This window comes from Cyprinus carpio, chromosome A20, assembly GCF_018340385.1.
Source record: "Cyprinus carpio isolate SPL01 chromosome A20, ASM1834038v1, whole genome shotgun sequence".
In the NCBI taxonomy this organism is placed as follows: domain Eukaryota; kingdom Metazoa; phylum Chordata; class Actinopteri; order Cypriniformes; family Cyprinidae; genus Cyprinus; species Cyprinus carpio.
The window spans coordinates 970,686-990,145 of NC_056591.1; the positions used below are offsets into that span (position 1 = coordinate 970,686).

At 42.0% G+C, this 19,460-nt stretch overlaps 2 protein-coding genes across 3 annotated transcripts in view; one reads left to right on the forward strand and one right to left on the reverse strand.

The window, feature by feature from the left end:
• The window catches only part of LOC109082589 (A-kinase anchor protein 7), a 35,684-nt gene extending 24,571 nt beyond the window's left edge, over positions 1–11,113 (forward strand). For both annotated transcript variants that reach the window (XM_042777299.1, XM_042777298.1), the window contains exon 8: positions 9,886–11,113. In XM_042777299.1, the coding sequence (XP_042633233.1) occupies positions 9,886–10,058 (173 nt within the window). In that variant the 3' untranslated portion in view covers positions 10,059–11,113. The remainder of the gene's footprint in view (positions 1–9,885) is intronic.
• Positions 11,114–18,503: 7,390 nt separating this feature from the next.
• The window catches only part of LOC109079377 (mediator of RNA polymerase II transcription subunit 23-like), a 64,009-nt gene continuing 63,052 nt past the window's right edge, over positions 18,504–19,460 (reverse strand). The window contains exon 29 of the mRNA XM_042777210.1: positions 18,504–18,560. Within this exon, the coding sequence (XP_042633144.1) occupies positions 18,504–18,560 (57 nt within the window). The remainder of the gene's footprint in view (positions 18,561–19,460) is intronic.

Here is a 19,460-nt window from a genome sequence, read left to right on the forward strand (position 1 = left end):
GCCGCTGTCCATTACAGAGCAATTATTCAAGCTGGCATGAGGATGGAGGCGGAGCTACAGCCGGCCAATCTCCCACCAGCCCCCTCCACACACACACACACACACACACACACACGCTTGCATAATCGCAGTGGAGCGAGAGACAGTCGTACGCTCACTGTGCCGCTCGCAGCATGGCTGGATTGTACCGCTCCTGTGCTTGAAGACAGAGAAGCGAGACGAAGGCAGGCATCATGGGGCAGCTGTGCTGCTTCCCTCTCTCCCGACACGAGGACAAGCTCAGTAAGTGTGTGGACGGAGCGCCTCTGCATTCAGAGATCAAGCGCACTGGAGGCTTTGTGAGCGCGTCGTGAGCGCCGAGGCTGAGATTCTATCTGTCTGAATGATGCTTGAGTTTAAATGATTTGATGCACTGATCGGGGTCTGGCTGAGGTGGGAGTGACTGTGTCTGCATGTGGGTGTTACAGAAGGTCTTAAACGCTGGATGTGTGCGTCACCAAACCCACTGAAATACCATTTAGATACGTGATGATGACATTCAGGTCTTAGGGTTAAGATCATGATCAGATGATTCTAAAGGTGGCTCTCAGTCTGTAATGAAGGAGCACCAGGCTCCAAGCTTTAGGTCCAAATCTTTTGCATTGTCTGCTCATCGTGGCTCACTGTTGTCTCTTGTAGAGTATGTATATCATGCACATGTGTTCCTGTATGCGGTGTAATCTGCTCTTCAAGTGGAGATGGAATATTGTAATCAAGTCTGACAGAGCGAAGTCGAAGTGGGAAACTAATCCTAGATGATACACGAGTGATCAAGTTGTGATGCTGTGTGTCAGTTTAAACATCTCTAATATAGATGATCTCATTTAAGATATCTATAATCTGTAGATCAGTGAGCAGAAAGCTGGTCTGTAGTGAATTCTGATGAATTATTTCACAAGTCATTTTAATTTCACTTGAAATCATTGTAAAGGTGTGAAGTACAGAACAGCTTTAAAAAAAAAAAAAACAAGTGTAAAGTTATTCAGCTTTCACGTTTGTTTTATGTGACAAGAATTTAGTTAGGATACTATATATAAATAATAGTGCTGTCAAACAATTAATCACATCCAAAATAAAAGTTTTTGTTTACATAATAATATGTTTACACAAGCATTCATGTACTGTATATATTTTACAAATATTTACGTGTATATATATAAACAAAACATTTTTCTTAAATATATGCATTCGTGTGTGTATTTATATATACATAATAAATATACACAGTACACACACATATATTATGTTAACAGAAACTTTCATTTTGGATGTGATTAATCAGGATTAATCATTTGACAGCACAGTAAATAAGTGATAGAAATTAATCATTTTAATTATTTTGAATTCAGGTGTAGTTTTTGGGTTTTCTATTTATCAATATATCTAAAGATAGATAGAAATCTTGTTCTTTTTTTTGGCATTGATTGTTCTGTAAAGCATCTTTAACATTCAAGAGGTTTTTTTCAGTGGAAAGTGTTTCCTTTTCAATAATCAACCTAAAATTAAAAAAATTAAAAAGATTCTTTTAAAAACGGTTCACTGTTAGGGTCTTTGGGGAACCCAGAATGGTTTTTCTGTGGAATTACTGTAAAAACCCTCTTGTGGAAGCTTTATTTTAAGACTGGAGGCTACTTCATTGTTATGTTCGGTACGAGATCTCATTTGCATTGAAGGCAGCATACTTCCACGTTACTCTGACATTAGGATGCGTCTCACAGTCGTGACAGAGAGGGGCCTCCACAGGGCCGCAGGGCCCTGCAGGAGCGTAAGCCGGCATTGTTTAGATGAGCCTCAGTTTGACGGCAGGAAGTGCAGATGCTGCACATGGTGTGCACTAAAGCTTGTGCCCTACTTAGAGCTGACATGATGCTGAGGAGCAGTCAGTCACGCCTGAGAGAGCAGCGCACTGTATGCATGGCAAGAGCTCATGGGACTCAGAAATACAGTGTGTTTATGAGGCTGACGGGGTCACAGCGAGAGCTCAGTGTGTGTGTGTGTGTGATGCTCTCCGAGCCGGAGCTTTGTGTTAAAGCAGTGGGATGCATATAAATAATAGACACAGTACACAGACACAGCCTGGCTGCCTCCACATTCACACAGCGCTGTCTGATGTCCTGGAGATGAGGAACACAAACACACACTCCCCACCTGAGGAACAGCGTTTGATGCTGATCTCCTAAAGACGTCTCAGTGTGTGAACAGAGGCTGATGACTTTTCTCCTCGATGCTGTGTGTGTGTGGTCTTCTGTTTGTTGAGATGAACTGAAGGACAGTGATACATCAGAGCAGAAACACCAGCCTTGAACTCAGAAACACAGTGTGTGTGTGTGTTTATCTGTGTGTGTGTGTGTGTGTGTGTGTGTGTGTGTGTGTGTGTGTGTGTTTATCTGTGACTGTGTGTGTGTGTGTGTGTGTGTGTTTATCTGTGTGTGTGTTTGTCTCTGTGTGTGTGTTTGTGTGTTTGTCTCTCTGTGTGTGTGTGTGTGTGTCTGTGTGTGTGTGTGTGTGTGTGTGTGTGTGTGTGTGTGTGTGTGTGTGTGTGTGTGTGTGTGTGTGTGTGTGTGTGTAAGGTCAGATCTGATTATCTTGTGTGGTTCTCCAGAGATACAGCACACACAGATAAGAGCTCAACCTCACAGAGCTCTCAGTGGCTCCACATTAAAACATTGGACATGACTGTCACATGTTCTATGAATCTCGTCGAGCCGAAGCTGATTTGCCAAACTTTCAGATTTGAGACTAAACTAAAAATCATTATGAATCCCCAACAAAGATCTGTTTCCAGATTTAAGTCTTGTTCACTCTAACAAAATGAAAAAGTGCTACAGTCAGAGCAGTCGTAGTCGACCGAGAGGGATTTTATGAAGGCCAGTGCTGACATCTTACATCGTATTGTTTATTTAAAGAAAGTAAGGTGTTTTCGTGTTTTTTGTCTTGTGAGTCGGAGTGTTTTTGTACGTCGTCATCGCGTCTATCTGTCTTTAAGCACGCATACAGTCGTGAGTTTCTGCTGGATGTCGGCAGAGCCGCATTTTTGGAGTTAAACTCCGCGCACGCGGAACTGCTGCGAGATCTCGAACTGCTCCGGAGGCCTACATCATCACCGACCCCCTCTACTGCATCTCGCCCACAGCGGAGGCGCCACAAGCGGCGTGAGAGGAAGCAGAAGAGGGGTAAGCGCGGAGGTATCCAGGCTAGGCTAACGGCTAACCCACACAAGCCATCCATCCCCACCGTCGTACTGGGTTAGTTGTTTTATTTGGGAATTAATATGGGTTAAATCTGATTAATTATTTTTGTTTTGAGTAATGTAAGAGACTGTTGTGTGTTTGTGTTCACGGAAACATGGCTCAGCGACAGCGTTCCGGACTGCGCCATTCAGCTCGACCAGCTGACGTGCTATCGAGCAGACAGAGCTCGCGTCGCGGGAGGAAAAACCCGCGGTGGCGGGCTTTGTGTTTACATCAATGACGCGTGGTGCCGCGATGCTGTTGTGATCTGCAAGCACTGCTCACCCCTGGTGGAGTTTATGATTATTAAGTGCCGGCCGTTCTATCTGCCGAGGGAATATACTGCCATACTGCTCGTTTCGGTTTACATTCCCCCGAACAACAGCAACAGCAACAGGAACGATGCACTAAATGAACTGTACCAGCACATCAGTGAGCAGCAGACAGCACACCCCGATGCTTTTCTCATCATAGCTGGGGATTTCAACCATGCTGACTTAAAGAGTGTGTTTCCTAAAATACACCAACACATTAACTTTCCAACAAGAGGTAAAAACATTTTAGACTTTGTTTACACCACACAGAGAGGAGCTTACAAAGCCCTCCCCCTCCCCCACCTCGGTGCCTCAGACCACATCACTGTCATGCTAATGCCTGCATACAGACCGCTCGTTAAAGTCGCCAAACCAGTTCAGAAACAGATTCAAGTGTGGCCAGAAGGATTGTCTGAGGCTCTTCAGGACTGCTTTGATACAACTGACTGGAATATGTTTATGCAGGCTGCCACTTATAATAACTCCACTGACCTCCAGGAGTACTCGGAGACTGTCACTGCCTACATCACCAAGTGTATTGAGGATGTAACAGTCACAAAAACCATTACTGTCCGGGCCAACCAGAAGCCGTGGATGACAGGGGAAGTCTACAGACTCCTGGAGACGCGGAACGCTGCCTTCAGAGCTGGAGACGAGGGGGGCCTGAGAACAGCCAGGGTCAACCTATCCCACGGCATCAGAGAGGCTAAGAGACAGTACTCCAGGAGGATAGCCCATCAATTCAGCGACAGCAGAGACACTCGGAGCCTGTGGCAGGGGATACAGACCATTACGGACTACAAGCCCCCACAGCGGACCTGTGACAGCAACATCTCTCTGCTGAACGAGCTGAACACCTTCTTCGCTCGCTTTGAGGCACAAAACAGCTCCACTGCACAGAAGACTCCACCTCCTCCCAGTGACCAGGTGATGATGCTGACCCCGGACAGCGTGAGGAGATCCTTCAGCAGGATCAATGCACGCAAAGCTCCGGGTCCTGACAACATTCCTGGGCGTGTACTGAGAGACTGTGCAGCAGAACTCACTGATGTCTTCACAGACATTTTCAACATCTCACTTAGTCAAGCTGTTGTTCCCACATGCTTCAAAGCTACCACCATCATTCCAGTCCCGAAGAAGCCATCTCCATCATGCTTCAATGACTACCGTCCTGTTGCACTTACTCCCATCCTCATGAAGTGCTTCGAACGGCTAGTCATGCACCACATCAAGTCTGCCCTCCCCCCCTCCCTGGACCCATTCCAGTTTGCATATCGTCCAACCGGTCGACCGATGATGCCATCTCAACTACCCTCCACTCAGCACTCACACATCTAGAGGAAAAAGACTCATACGTCAGAATGCTGTTCATAGACTTCAGTTCAGCATTCAACACAATCATCCCTCAACAGCTCATTCACAAACTGGTCGAGCTGGGGCTCAACACTTCGCTGTGCAACTGGCTGTTGGACTTTCTGACTGGAAGACCTCAGGCAGTACGTGTCGGCAGCAACACATCCAGCACCATCACACTGAACACTGGGGCCCCCCAAGGATGTGTGCTGAGCCCCCTCCTCTTCACTCTGCTGACCCACGACTGCACACCGTCACACAACTCCAATCTCTTCATTAAGTTTGCGGATGACACGACTGTGGTGGGTCTCATTAGCAACAGAGATGAGACAAACTACAGGAGCGAGGTGAGCCGCCTGGCCGGGTGGTGCAGTGACAACAATCTCTCTCTGAACGTGGAGAAGACGAAGGAGATTGTTGTGGACTTCAGGAGAGCGCACACTCAGCATGTTCCTCTGACCATCAACGGTGCGACTGTGGAGAGAGTGAGCAGCACCAAGTTCCTGGGTGTGCACATCACAGAGGACCTCTCCTGGACCGACAACACTGCAGCACTGGCCAAGAAATCACAGCAGCGTCTCTACTTCCTCCGCAAACTGAGGAGAGCCAGAGCCCCACCCCCCATCATGTACACCTTCTACAGAGGCACCATCGAGAGCATTCTGACCAGCTGCATCACTGTGTGGTATGGCGCCTGCAAACGCGTCCTGCCGGAAGACTCTGCAACGCATAGTGAGAGCAGCTGAGAAGATCATTGGTGTCTCTCTCCCCTCCCTCCAGGACATTTATGGAACCCGTCTCACTCGAAAAGCCCTCTGCATTGCAGGTGATCCCACTCACCCCGTCACACAGCTTCTTCAGTCTGCTGACATCAGGGAGGAGACTGCGAAGTCTCCAGGCCAGGACCAGCAGACTGAAGGACAGCTTCATCCATCAGGCTGTCAGGAAGCTGAACTCGCTCCCGAACTTACCCCCCCGTCCCTCTTCTGCCTCAGGCACCACTGAACTATGAACCCCCCCTCCCTCTAACATACGAATGTCATGCACCAGTCACTTTGTGCAGCAGTGGTCTGCTCACTACCTCATTCACCATGGATCTGACATCATTCTACCTCCTCATCAGTCAGTTTAATAAAATAACTGCTCTGAGCCCTTTGTCACTTTGTCACTTTTAATCAGACTGAATAAGCTATTTTTTTTTATGCACTAAAAATCTTTTTATCTGCACTGTTTGTTCACTGGTTTGCACTCTATCTGCCATGTGCCTTGCGCTGCTTTTATTTAACCTTATTTTTATTTTATTTTTTTCTATTATGTCTTTTTTATGTTCCCTTATTGTATAGTTTTTATCTTATATTTTTTATATTTGATCTAGATTTTTAGGCTCTACTGTTAGTGTTATCTGTATGCACCGGGGGTCTGAGAGTAACGCAATTTCGATTCTCTGTATGTATGTACTATACATGTGGAAGAATTGACAATAAAGCAGACTTGACTTGACTTGTTTTTTGAAGGGGGGTGTTGGAGTATTGCATTTTCGATTCTCTGTATGTACCTCTCACCATGAAAACCATCTGACTACACGGACAAAAAAGCTTGATCGGTTATATACTTAACTTATATACTTAACTTATATGAGTAAAGATTAATTAAACAAATGTGCATATTAAAAATGTGAGGTGTGAAAAGCAGAGGCTATAATAGGGCTTGATTATTTGTGGCAGGTTATGTAGTAACAGACCGGTCCTGAGAGTCTCACTGGCTGCTCACCAGAACCGTTTCACTGGAAATGAGTTCTTGAAATAGCAGCTGGTGCTTGGCTTTCTAAAGTGAGCAGAAGACAAACAGACCATCCTAAACGCACACACTGGTTATTTGAGGTGAGAAGGCTCATAACGCTGATCTAGGACCAGCCTCTTCATCACAGATCCTGACCTCAGGCCCGAATCAGACCGTCCTCAGGAGACAGGAGGTGAGGCTTCCTGAGGAAATACCATCAGAGAAACACAGATGTTCATTCTACATGCCCACAAATCAGTGTCTGAACCAGTGATTACAGACCGAAACATCCGAAAACAACATTTAAAGCTTACTTGAGGATCTGCGGCTGGATATTAAAATTTGCTTTTAGAGAATATATCTCCAAACTGACCTTACAACAGTGATTACTTATAGGAATAGTCCACCCAAAAATGAACATTTCCTCTTCAGGCCATCCAAGATTTGTAGAAATTTGAAGTGTCTCCGCAATGGATGCTCAGCAGTGAATGGGTGCCGTCAGAATGAGAGTCCAAACAGCTGACAGCTGATAAAACATCACAATAATCCACAGCACTCCAGTCCATCAGTTAACATCTGGAGAAGACAAAAGATGAAACACATCCAGCATTAAGACGTTTTTTAACTCAAATACATAGAGTTCATAATCCATAATAACACTTCCTCCAGTGAAAAAGTGTTCTGGTGTGAATCAGGAGAGAAATCTGCACAGATCAAGCAGCGTTTAAACAGCTCTAAACTAATATGTGTCTGGATTCTGATGTGAGAGACAACAGCAGATGCACTTTTTCACTGGAGGAAGTGTTATTATGGATTATGGACAAATAGTAATAGAAGATGAGAAAACTCCATTAACTAGCCACTCTGGATATGAAGTATTTGACATACATGTGTCACAACAACGCTGTCAGTCATTTATCTGTGGTTAAGGTCAATTCAGTTATTGTCACAATGATTGAGAAAGAGTTTTTATTGCAGTGTTATTGGGAAAGTTTCTCGAGTTGACTGAACTGTAGATGTTCAGGGAGTCAGACATGGAGTGCAGGACGTGATTTATACCACGAGGATTGATTGATGGATGTTGAAAAGCTACGCATTGCTTGTTTTTCATGTATTTTAAGTGCGTCTCAAGTGCCTGGAAGCTTTTCTGATGCTCAAACAGATCAATGTTTTGAGGTTTGAGAGAGATTTTAAACAAGTAAAAGACGAGAGCATTTAATGTAGGCAGAACATGAGACTAACAGAGAGACACTGGAGAGTGTCTCGATGGATGATTCGATTAACACCAGTCACTTATTGTGTCCGTTGTAAACAAGACACAGTACACAGTGTACTGATACGAGTATCAAATCAATTACAGAATCAAATAAAGCTGCACAATTAAATAATTAATTGAGATTATGATGCAGTCAGATCTGCTCCTGTTGCATTGTGTTTCTATTGTGTGTTTGCTGAAGAAAAAGAAAAGCAATGCTTTGAAGTATTTCTGTATTTCTAAATTGACTGTTGAATTTGATGCATTGTAGACAGTGTTTTACCCAGCATGCACTGCAGTGACACTCCCATTCAAATCAACAAGGTGCAGGTGTGGCTGAATCAGACATTTATCATGCAATTTATTAATCACAATTACAGAATCAAGGGAAATAATCAGCAGTGTTGTTATTGTTTTGCTCATGCAGCTGTAGAATCAAAGCTGTCATAATTGTTCTGAAATCTAGAAGCCATCAATCAGCTGCGGTGACGTGATTGAGACCGAAGCATGCGCTCACGACGGTGAATCAGCGGCATCTCGTCCTGCATCGTCAGACGTCTGTGTGATTCTGATGCTAGAGTGTGAGGAAATCACTTCAGGTTGTTAATGTGTTGTTTATCTTGCAGATCTTCTGCAAAGCAGGCAGCGTGCCGCACGGACAAGTACGTGTTCCTCCCTTCATGTCTCTGTGTAGTGTACTTCAACCCCTCACTTCCCTACTACTGAGGGACTAGACACAGATTCACCCCACTGTGTGTGTTTGCAGCAGTCAGTACTGTCATCTTATCCATTATTTAAGGGATGCACGATATATCACTGAGCAACAAGTACTCGTAGTACAACGGCTCTGGTTGAGCTGATCTGCTCATATCACAGCTTACTGTATCGATTTATCCAACACTGAGTCATATTTCTGTGCCGGGTTACAGAAGGACTATAGAAGGCACAACAAACAATAAAGTAATGCTTTGATTCCTACTTCAAGCATTAAACTAGACAAGTACAAATCTAGATCTAGTGTAACATACAAAATGGTATATATTTATGATATTAGATGTCAAAATTACTGTAAATTATTTTACTATCAAATTTAAAACTAGTAAAAGTACTAAACATCGACAGTTATATATCAGTATAGTTTTTTAAAGAAATTAATACTTTTGTTCATCGAGGACGCATTTATTTGTTGAGATGTGATGGTATAGAATTTTATTGTTTTGGTGGGGTTTTTTTTTTTAGATAATATATGTTCTTTTGAACTTTCTGTTCATCTGTGAATACTGAAAAATTAAATGTATCACAGTTTCCACAAAAATATTGGACTGTTTTCAACACTGATAATAATCAGAAATGTTTCTTGAGCAGCAGATCATCATATTAGAATGATTTCTGAAGATCATGTGACACTGAAGACTGGAGTAATGATGCTGAAAATACAGCTGCGCACCACAGAAATAAATTACACTTTAACAGAGATTCACACAGAAAACAGCTGTTTTACATTATAATAATATTTCAGATTTTTACTGTTTTTATGGTATTTTGTGAACAGATAAATGCAGCCTTGCTGAGCAGAAGAGACTTTTAAAAAAACATTTAAAAATCGTACTTATTCCAAAGTTTTGAAGCGTAATGTATTAATGGGTTATCAGCTGAATAATTACTGGCATCAGTCAGAATGTCAATATCTGTGCATCCCTACAGTATTCCTGTTTAGATGAATCTGATGATGAACAGACTGTCTGAAGGCTGAGAAAGAGAAGAGAGCTTTAGCTGGTATTTGTGATGTTCCTCCTCAGCACCTGTAACCCTGTGTGAGCGACACGTGTGTGATCAGATCTGTCTGTGTGTGTTTGACAGACAGCTTTTACTGATGCCTCTGTGTGTGTGTGTGTGTGTGTGTGTGTGTGTGTAGGTGTTAAGAAAGCCCCGGAGGATGAGGAGTTAGTGAGTCTGAGTAAGCGGCTGGTGGAAGATGCCGTGTTGCGGGCCGTGCAGCAGTACATGGAGGAAACTCAGCAGAACGGCACCAGGCCGAAAGACGAGGGGCCGCCGGGGGCCGCCAGCAAACTCAGCAAGACCAAATGACCGCGTGAGCCCTGAGCCGACCGAGCGGAGAGCCGCAACGCCTCCAGCGCAGCAGAGAGCCGTTTGAGTTGAGCTGAAGCAGAGACTGAAGACGCACACAGCACTCAAACTGAACTTTATTTTCCTGCCTTTCCCCGTCCTGCATCACTCCTGTCTGTTTGACTTTATTTGTGACGGATCCTTCAGAGAACAAGCACACACACACACACACACACACGCTGCTGTAGTGTCCGGAGGCCGTTTCCGTCTGTCAGTGTTGCTTTGGCGTCTTCAAGTCTGACAATCACAGTGAACTGCTCAGATTGACTGCTCATGACCTGCAGGCCTGAAGCCCGATCCATGAACTCTGAGAGTGTGTTGAACATGCCGAGAGCGATGCGTTCGTCTGTGTGTAACCCTGCATGTGTGTTTCACTGTCAGATGATGTGTTTGTGTTTGTGCCGTAGGCTGTGCGTTTGCTCAGAGCAGAATGGATTGGGAAAGAGCGCGCAGGCGGACGCAGGTAGAGGCCGTAAAGACACTGTTAGCACAGGAACACATTCGAGCTAAGATCCGACAGGAGCTGGACTCGGCCGTCAGAGGAAGTCCACACTGAAGCTCATGGACACACACAACCATCTCAAAGTAAACGCACTCAACACACAGACCTTCACTGATGCACACACACAGAAAAGCCACACACACATCAGTCCACAGCGTTCTTACTGAAGCGAGGCCGGCCCGAAGGAAGCTTATTATATGATTTTTTTGGAGGAATTAAAATGTATATGAGCTGATTTGATTTGTCAGTAATGCTTCAGATAAGCACCCAGTGGCCTTAGAGAAATCACACCTTCTGATATTGCTGAAGAACATGCCGTTTGAGTTTTGTTTTTGCGTGTTTTCACCAGAACCTTAAAATGTGTCTTTTATGCTCCCTGTTCTGAAGTTTCTTGAGTTTGCCCGTTCTGATGAAGTGTTGATGTCCGCTCCATTCATGTAAACAGTGCTATGATGTCATCGTTCAAGGTTCTGTCACTTTTTTACTCTTGAAAATAAAGGAGGAGATGACAGCGTGTGGACGTGATTCCTTCTCTCCGCAGCGGAGGTTGAGGTTGTTCTCAGTCTTGTATCTCAGAGTCGTGTTGGCAGGGTTTTTCTGAGAGCTGCTCGCAGCCACATTTGCAACGCCTCCGACTTTACGTTGGACTATTTTTGCCCTCATCCTCTGAAATAAGCATATTGCCTGGCGTCTGCTGAGCGTGAGAGAAATCAAAGCAGGACTGAGAACAGCCTTGACACATCCGAGGCTCCAGAGCTCTGACACCAGGACTAGTTTAATCGAGGGGAAGCCGTCACAGACAGAAATAAGATTTAGCTTCTAGAATTTTTTCAATTCAAAGCACAATTAAATCATCTGTTCACTGCCTGTGAAAGCAAAAAAAGTGTTTAACGGTTGGTTTGGGGGACTGGGACAGCAGTTCTTGTGTGTCATGAAGGCAGCAGATCGATGAAGCGTCTCTGAACTCTCAGCACAGACGGATCTGTCCAAACCCATAATGCTCTGACACACAACACCCATCGTTTTTACTGTCATAGCTGCTAATACACTCCTTCAGAACGTATATGGTCCATTCTCCTCCTGATTTTTATGGTTTCACTGGAAACAGTTTCTTCTGAACTGTCAATACATCTCTGATTGAAGGCTCAAAGTATCACAGAGCAGCAACACACATACAATCTGATGTGTGTACAATGTCAATACATTGTGTAATCACAATACAATTTAAAAAAAAGAACAATTGACATTCATTTTGCTGTTAATGTATTATAATATGCATTTATATTGACATATCTTTTAAAGCATGGTTTGTTCAACAATTATTGGCTAAAGGTCCATTCAAACATGGCACTTCGGTTAATGTGATTACAATACAGCACATTATTACAGTCAATGTTCAAGCAAAAATCACAGTAATAAATTACATTTTACAATAGAATCACATAGAAAACAGTTACTATAAATTGTAATCATCAAATTGGTGTTAATTCATTCACACATAACGGTTGATTTTGGGGGCTTTTCTGTAAAACTGATCACTAGATCCCAATGACAGCTGTATGTAAGTGCAAACACGATGAAGAGAAACCGTGTGATGACAGAACGATGAATCCACTGTTTTAATGTCACAAAAGAACATGACTGAACAGAGAAGGAAGGCACAAAGATAAACTGTGCATGATCTCAACACTTCATTGATTCAAAGGTCAGTTTTCTGTGCACACGTGTTGACTTCAGCCAGCAGGAAAGGGTTTGGATGTGGCTCAGGCTTCCTGTGCTGAGAGACTTCGACCCTTAATCACAGCTGCCATAAACACACCAATGCACTAATGAATGTCCTTCCTCTGTCTGCATCATAAACTCACTGATTCTTATCTCCAGTGTGATTCATATTTGAATTATGATGCATGCAACTAAACATTTATGAGTCCACCTTTGAGCAAAATATGATGTCAGGTGGTTCTGGAGAATCTCTGACCGCAGCCGTTTACAGCTCGTATGAAAATGCATCTCAGGTGACTGTCATAGTTATTTTGGAGGAATACCTGACTGAACTTCACATCTGGAACTAAGCCGTTTTATCGGAGGTGAAATGTGTCAGTGCACGCAGGATCCTGAGGTCATGTCAAGTCTGTGTGTGATTAAGACTTTCCCAAATGTACTTTCTAATTTAGGTTACTTTCTTATAAGGCAAGTTTATTTATATAGCACATTTCATACACAATGGTAATTCAAAGTGCTTTAGATAAAAGTAAAAAAATCAACCAATTCAGTAAAAGTGGAAACAGGGTCATAGACTTCAGCAACGTTTCAGACACTCAGTTTCCTTTCCTCCGTGTTTTCAAGGCATTGTTAATAAAGATGTGGCTGAAACACCAAAGGAACAAGCGGCGGTGATAATATTTTACTGTCTTGCCACTCCAGATCTCTAAAACACAGTGAGTTGAGTTGTATCTAAAGCTCTCATGGCATCTGTGGTTTGTGTTAGTTTTCAATTATTCATTCAAGATTTGTCACATACAGTGTTTGTGGCATCTGTTGTTTGTGTTTGAAAATTATACAAAAAAAAAAAAAATATGGAAAACGTAAGATAAAAAAAAAAAAGAATAAAATGTGCAGGACAGTATAGTGTAGAAATACAAACACAAGATATGCAGAATAAGGCATTAAAATGTGCTTCATAAGCACTAATAAACAGCCAATATGCTAGTAATATGCATGCTAATATGCAACTAGTTAATAGTGAGAACTGGTCCCTAAACTAAAGGTTTACCTACAGCTACAGCAACCGTCTTCTATGAAAACTACAAACAAAACATATAGAATTGAAAACACATTAGCATTAGATGGGTTTTGGAACATGGAAGCTGCAGTGTGGTTTATCATCTCTAACCAGCTTTATCAAGGTTTATACAAACTCTATAAGCAGCTTCATCAAAGGTCTCCTCTCAAAGACTCTCATGAGGAGAAACTTCATGTTTTCTTTAGACAGGTATCAGAATCAGAAAGAGCTTTATTGCCAAGTATGCTTTTGCATACAAGGAATCTGTTTTAGTGACATAAGCTTCCAGTACACAGAGACAACAACATACAGACAAAAAAAAATAAAAATGTATGAACAGTTGTGCTATAGATGATAATGGAATAGGATTGAGTAAGATGCAGAGATGTACTTGGATGGAGGAGTAACAAATAAATATAAGGATATTGCACATTTTTATTGCATAAGTGGTGAACATTTAACTGTTCATGAGTTAGATATCCTGGGGGAAGAAACTGTTCTTGTGCCTGACTGTCCTGGTATTTGCGGCTCTGAAGCGCCGGCCAGATGGCAAAAGTTCAAAGATGGGGTAACTTGGATGTGAGGGATCCAGAGTTATTTTCTGAGCCCTTTTCCTCACTCTGGATGTATACAGTTCTTGAAGGGTGGGCAGGGAGCACCAATAATCCTTTCAGCAGTCCGAACCGTTCTCTGTAGTCTTCTGATGTCTGATTTTGTAGCTGAACCAAACCACACAGTTATTGAAGCACACAGGACAGACTCAATGATGGCTGAGTAGAACTGTTTCAACAGCTCCTGTGGCAGGTTAAACTTCCTCAGCTGGTGAAGGAAGTACAACCTTTGTTGGGCCTTTTTAACAATGGAGTCAATGTGATTGTCCCACTTCAGGTCCTGAATCTGAATGACTCCACTGCAGTCACAGTGCTGTTCATGATGGTGAGTGGGGGGAGTGCAGGGGGGGGTTCTCTTGAAGTCCACGATCATCTCCACTGTTTTCAGAGTGTTCAGCTCCAGGTTGTTAAGACTGCACCAGACAGCCAGTTGCTCAACCTCTTGTCTGTAAGCAGACTCGTCACTGTCCTGGATGAGGCCGATGACTGTAGTGTCGTCTGCAAACGTATACCTGCTGGGTTTGTTTGAGTGACTGCTGGGAAACTTACTCTGTTACCAAACACACATTTTAAAAAGCTGCACATCAGGACAGCTGTTCCTCGCCCGTCTTGTTCATAATGACTGCAAAATCAGTCCATTGTTTAATTACTGCTGTTTCTACAAAGCTGTGAGGAGATCCATTAGGCTGTGTGCGCAGTGCTGGCGGAGTAGCTGCTGTGTTCATGTACTTGTAATTACAAGAGAGAAAAACATCCGTTCAGTGTGTCTGGCTGGACGTCTTCTTACAGTGCAGATACAACACATGCTCTGGTCCAATACAAGCATCCGAGATGTAGGCTCTTTGGCTGAAAGTCAGCATACGATATATATACGACTCATTATATGGTCCAATACAAGCATCCGAGATGTTGAGGTCTTATGAAGCAAAATGATCAGTCTGTGCAAAAACTGAACATTATTTACAACATCATGACCTGTAAAACTGTTCAAATAACTGATTCACCAGTTTGTTCATGTAAACAATCATGCAGTGATGTAACATATGCAATTATATTATTTATACTATAAAGCTGCAAAATATCCTGTATAAAGTGCTAAATAAATAATAAGTGTGATGTGACTGCAGAGCTGGTGCAAACATATGAACATGATCAGATGCTTTCTCAACTGCTGCTTTCTCACCGCTGTCATTTTTTATGTTTATTTTATCTTTGAGAGGAAACCTTTGATGAAGCTGTTCATAGAGTTTGTATAAACCTTGATAAAGCTGGTTAGAGCTGATAAACCACACTGCAGCTTCCATGTTCCAAAACCCATCTAATGCTAATGTGTTTTCAATTCTATGTTTTGTTTTGTAGTTTTCATAGAAGACGGTTGCTGTAGCTGTAGGTAAACCTTTAGTTTAGGGACCAGTTCTCACTATTAACTAGTTGCAAATTAGCATGCATATTACTAGCATATTGGCTGTTTATTAGTACTTATGAAGCACATTTTAATGACTTATTCTGCATGAGAATATTTTAGATCCCTTAATCCGACCCCATAGCTAAACTTAACAACTACCTCACTAAATATTAATAAGCAATTAGGAGTTTATTGAGGCAAACATTGTAGTTAATAGTTAGTCAATAGGGAGAACTGGACCTTAAAATAAAGTGCGACCACAATTCATGCGAAATGCACTGCTCTACACATCTACATCCCATATGAAATGTTATTTGAATACTGTATATTTTCAGTTAGTAGGATTGTACTGTAGCATCACAATGAACTCAAAAGAGTATGAAGCCATCAAAAATCTACCAAAATCTGGCCTACTTTTGCATAGTTTGCACTACAAGACACCCACAAAAATCCAAGTGAGATTTACACTGCAAGATCTGTAAATGCATATATAACAACATATGTGAGTGGAAACACACACGACTGTTTAATATATTGAATACAGTCATTATTATTAAAATCAACTGTTAACTGATGCTACACTGTGAAAATGAGTTTTCTAAATTGTACATAAAAAAACGATTACTTGAGAAGGTTTTTTCAGTTTTAATTCAGTGTGTTACTTGCTGTTTCTTTTTAATTATTTGTGCAAATTCACTAGCAATTTCTGAGTTAAAATTGTATAAATTATTGCACCATTTTTGTTTCAGTGTAGTAGCACAGAAATGACACACAAAGAATGTAAAATAATAGAAAGTTTGTTCAGCATGTTTTAATTCCTGATTCTTGCATATGTGTTATTTGATAGTCCTGATGACTTTACTATTATTGTGACATGGTCATGAAACAGTATGTGATCCAAAGCTGGCAGGAGAAGTCGCTGTAAATCATTCACATGATGAAGGATGCAGATGCGGACGCGGTCCTGCCGACAGATGCTGATCCTCGTCTCCATGGAGACCTAAACAGGCCATGGGCAGCTCTTCTAAATGCATTCGATCAGTGCTGGCGGCGTGTTTATTTACCCAGTGAGGAGGTGACAGAGGAGTGTGAGGTGGGAGATCTGAGAGCTCTTGAGAACAGCAGCGGGGCTCCACTCATGTCATATTGTTAGTCATTTCAACCTGCGCTGCCTCCGGAACGCCAATGTTCCTTCAGACAAACAACCGTCATCATGAACCTGATCTGAAATAAGCAATGAAAATCAATAAAATCACACTGAAGGAAATACTTTCATTAACAAAACATGGACAAAAGCATTTTTCAAAATATCTTCATATAGGTTTGGAATGATATGATGCTGTGAGTCATTTTTGAATGAACCGTTCCTTTGAAACCAGTGAAAACAGTGGAAGACGAAGGAGGCGTGGCTTTGGAGAGTGATTTGCATTGTGGGTGGGGTGTTTTGGTTTTTATTTTCAAAGGTAGCTTGCTATTGCTTTATGGAGGGATGGTGGGATTTAAATTTATAAATACCTGCAGTACTCAAGACACTGAAAAGAGTATATTCCTTTAAACCTTTGAGTATCTAAGACACTGCATATATTATATCTCCCAAAAGAGTAAGAGTCTCACGCTGATGGTCTCAGTCTGATCATTAGATCATTAGCGGTTATGACTAATACTGATGTTTAAGCAGTAGTTGCGTTTAGCCCCCTACAGTTACTTACATAAGAACTGAAGTCCAAACAGTAATCAGCCTGTTCCAGCTGTACTCTCCACCTGAGGCCTGAAGCTCTCTCTCTCTCTCTCTCTCTCTTCATGTGTGCTGTTGTTGAAAGCAGTGTTGTGTCCAGCTCTTTAAACACTTCACCATTATGTTCACAAATGTCCACTTAACAGCTCACCCATAAACTGGCAGCAGTCATAATAAACAGTGGAGCACCGCAGCAAATGATTACACTCCACAAATCAGTGTTAAAGGAGCCGCGGGACCCTCGACGGCCCGTTGAGATGTGTGCACGGACCAGCACCACCTCGTCTGCAGCAGCAGGCCTGGAGAGATTTCTCTACAATCATTTGCTTGTCAGAAACAAACTGCTCACACGGTTATGAAGTGCTGCCAAAAACTCGCTTTCAGCGAGGAGTGATGTTCAAAACACTAAATATAACTGTCCATATGGCATACTGCAAAACAAGCAGCCGAAATAACTCAAAGCAGCTCGTGTTTCAGAACAATGACTGGACAAATGAGTAGAAGTGTCTGATTAGCCCAGTACTAAATGTGTGCTCGCAGCCTTCCAGCGTCAGCAGTTACAAGTCATCTTAAGCCTAACCTGAAAGTCCTGTCATTTAAATCATTACATTTTAATAGAAAGCTCAGTTTTTTATTGTTTGCGCGTTGCCTTGTGGCCAACCTGGAAGTCCTGTCATTTAAATGATTAAATTGAAAGTCCTGTCATTTAAATCATTACATTTTAATAGAAAGCTCAGTTTTGGTGTGTCTTGTCATACATTTTAACCATATAAAAAAAGAATAGTCCATAATAACTATAATAAAGTCAGTGCAAAAATGTCTATCAGTGGCCTTAACTACAGTAGCAAGTATAACCACACCAAACTGTGTCATCTGCTGACTTTTGTGACATTTCACAAGTTCATCTCACTGCAGACTGCGAGTTGATTCATTCCCTGAAAAAAACTGATGGTTATGGAATAAATTACTTAAAATGCAGTTTATCACTGTATAAAAAGTTTTTTTTTTTAAAGCACTAAAATACACAAGGGACAAGGGAAATTGGGCAATTACAAGGCAAAATCTACTCAAGTGTCGAGAAGTCAGACATTAGACTTCAGAAACACTGACATTAACAGGAAAAAGGTCTAACAGACACTTTGCAGATGCAAACGAGGTAAATATTGTGTTTTTCTTCAAATAAAGTTGGATGTACGTCACATTATTTATTACTTATCAGAGCACAGAGACGTTGAAAGGTGAAATTCACACTGGGACATTTTGGGACTGCTTTTGGCAAAATAATATCAGTCCAAAATAGATGACTTTGAATGCTGAGGTGATGCAGTGTGAATGTGAAACACGTACTGCACTCTTGACCTCCTCATCACATTAACCCAAGTACTGTCCAGACTCTCGGTCAGGGTCTACTGCTTCTGTGTGCAGCTCCTAATGAAGACAAACACCAGACACTTCTGCTTCAGACAGACAGCTTGTAAACTCATTCTGTTCAACTGTACATCTTGATTAAAGTACTGTACGATATCACTCCAAATGAGATGTAGCTCATTAGAGAAGGCACATCAGCAGCTTTAATTAGAGCTTTAGTGTTCAGGCTTGTTGAATCACCCCCGATGGAGCTCAGTTTCAGAAACAGTTAAAGCAAAATAACAGATTAGTAAATGATCATTCAGTTCTCAGAGCACCCTCTTTAATGCAGAAGTAATTCACAGATCATAAAGGTCTTCTGACGAAATCAACAGGCGTCTAATTCAGCATTGATTGCAGAAGTATTAATGGTCAGTTCACACACTGCGAGCTATACTGATAACTAGTTGCACGCCGCTACTGTAGCCATGAAGATCTTGGACGAGAGCACAGCGCTATTATCCTCAGTTATCAAAAGAGACACACTGTTATTGGTTTCAAGATAGTCACATACTAACTATACATGTTAAAACAAAGTACAGTAATACTGTTTGCGTGCACTTTATAACAAGGCATAATAAGGTTGCGGGATTGTTTAGTATTAAACATTCCTGAAACTTCTGCCGTCACAGCTCCAACATTAATAATATATATGTCAAAAAACTAAAAATAAACTAAACAATTACACTTGCAGAGAGAACCACATACTCTGTGGTCAAAATGAGCCTAAAATGCAAATTAATAAGCCTGATTAATTAAGGCCATTGTTGATTAAGGCCATCTTTGAGTTTGAAAACATCAAATTCTCCAAAACTCTTCACCAAGTTTAAGATTAAATTTCAGATTTGAAATCACCAATGAAATCTGACAACAGCTGTAAGGTATTTGCAGCAATTTTTGGTAAACATTACAGCATTACAG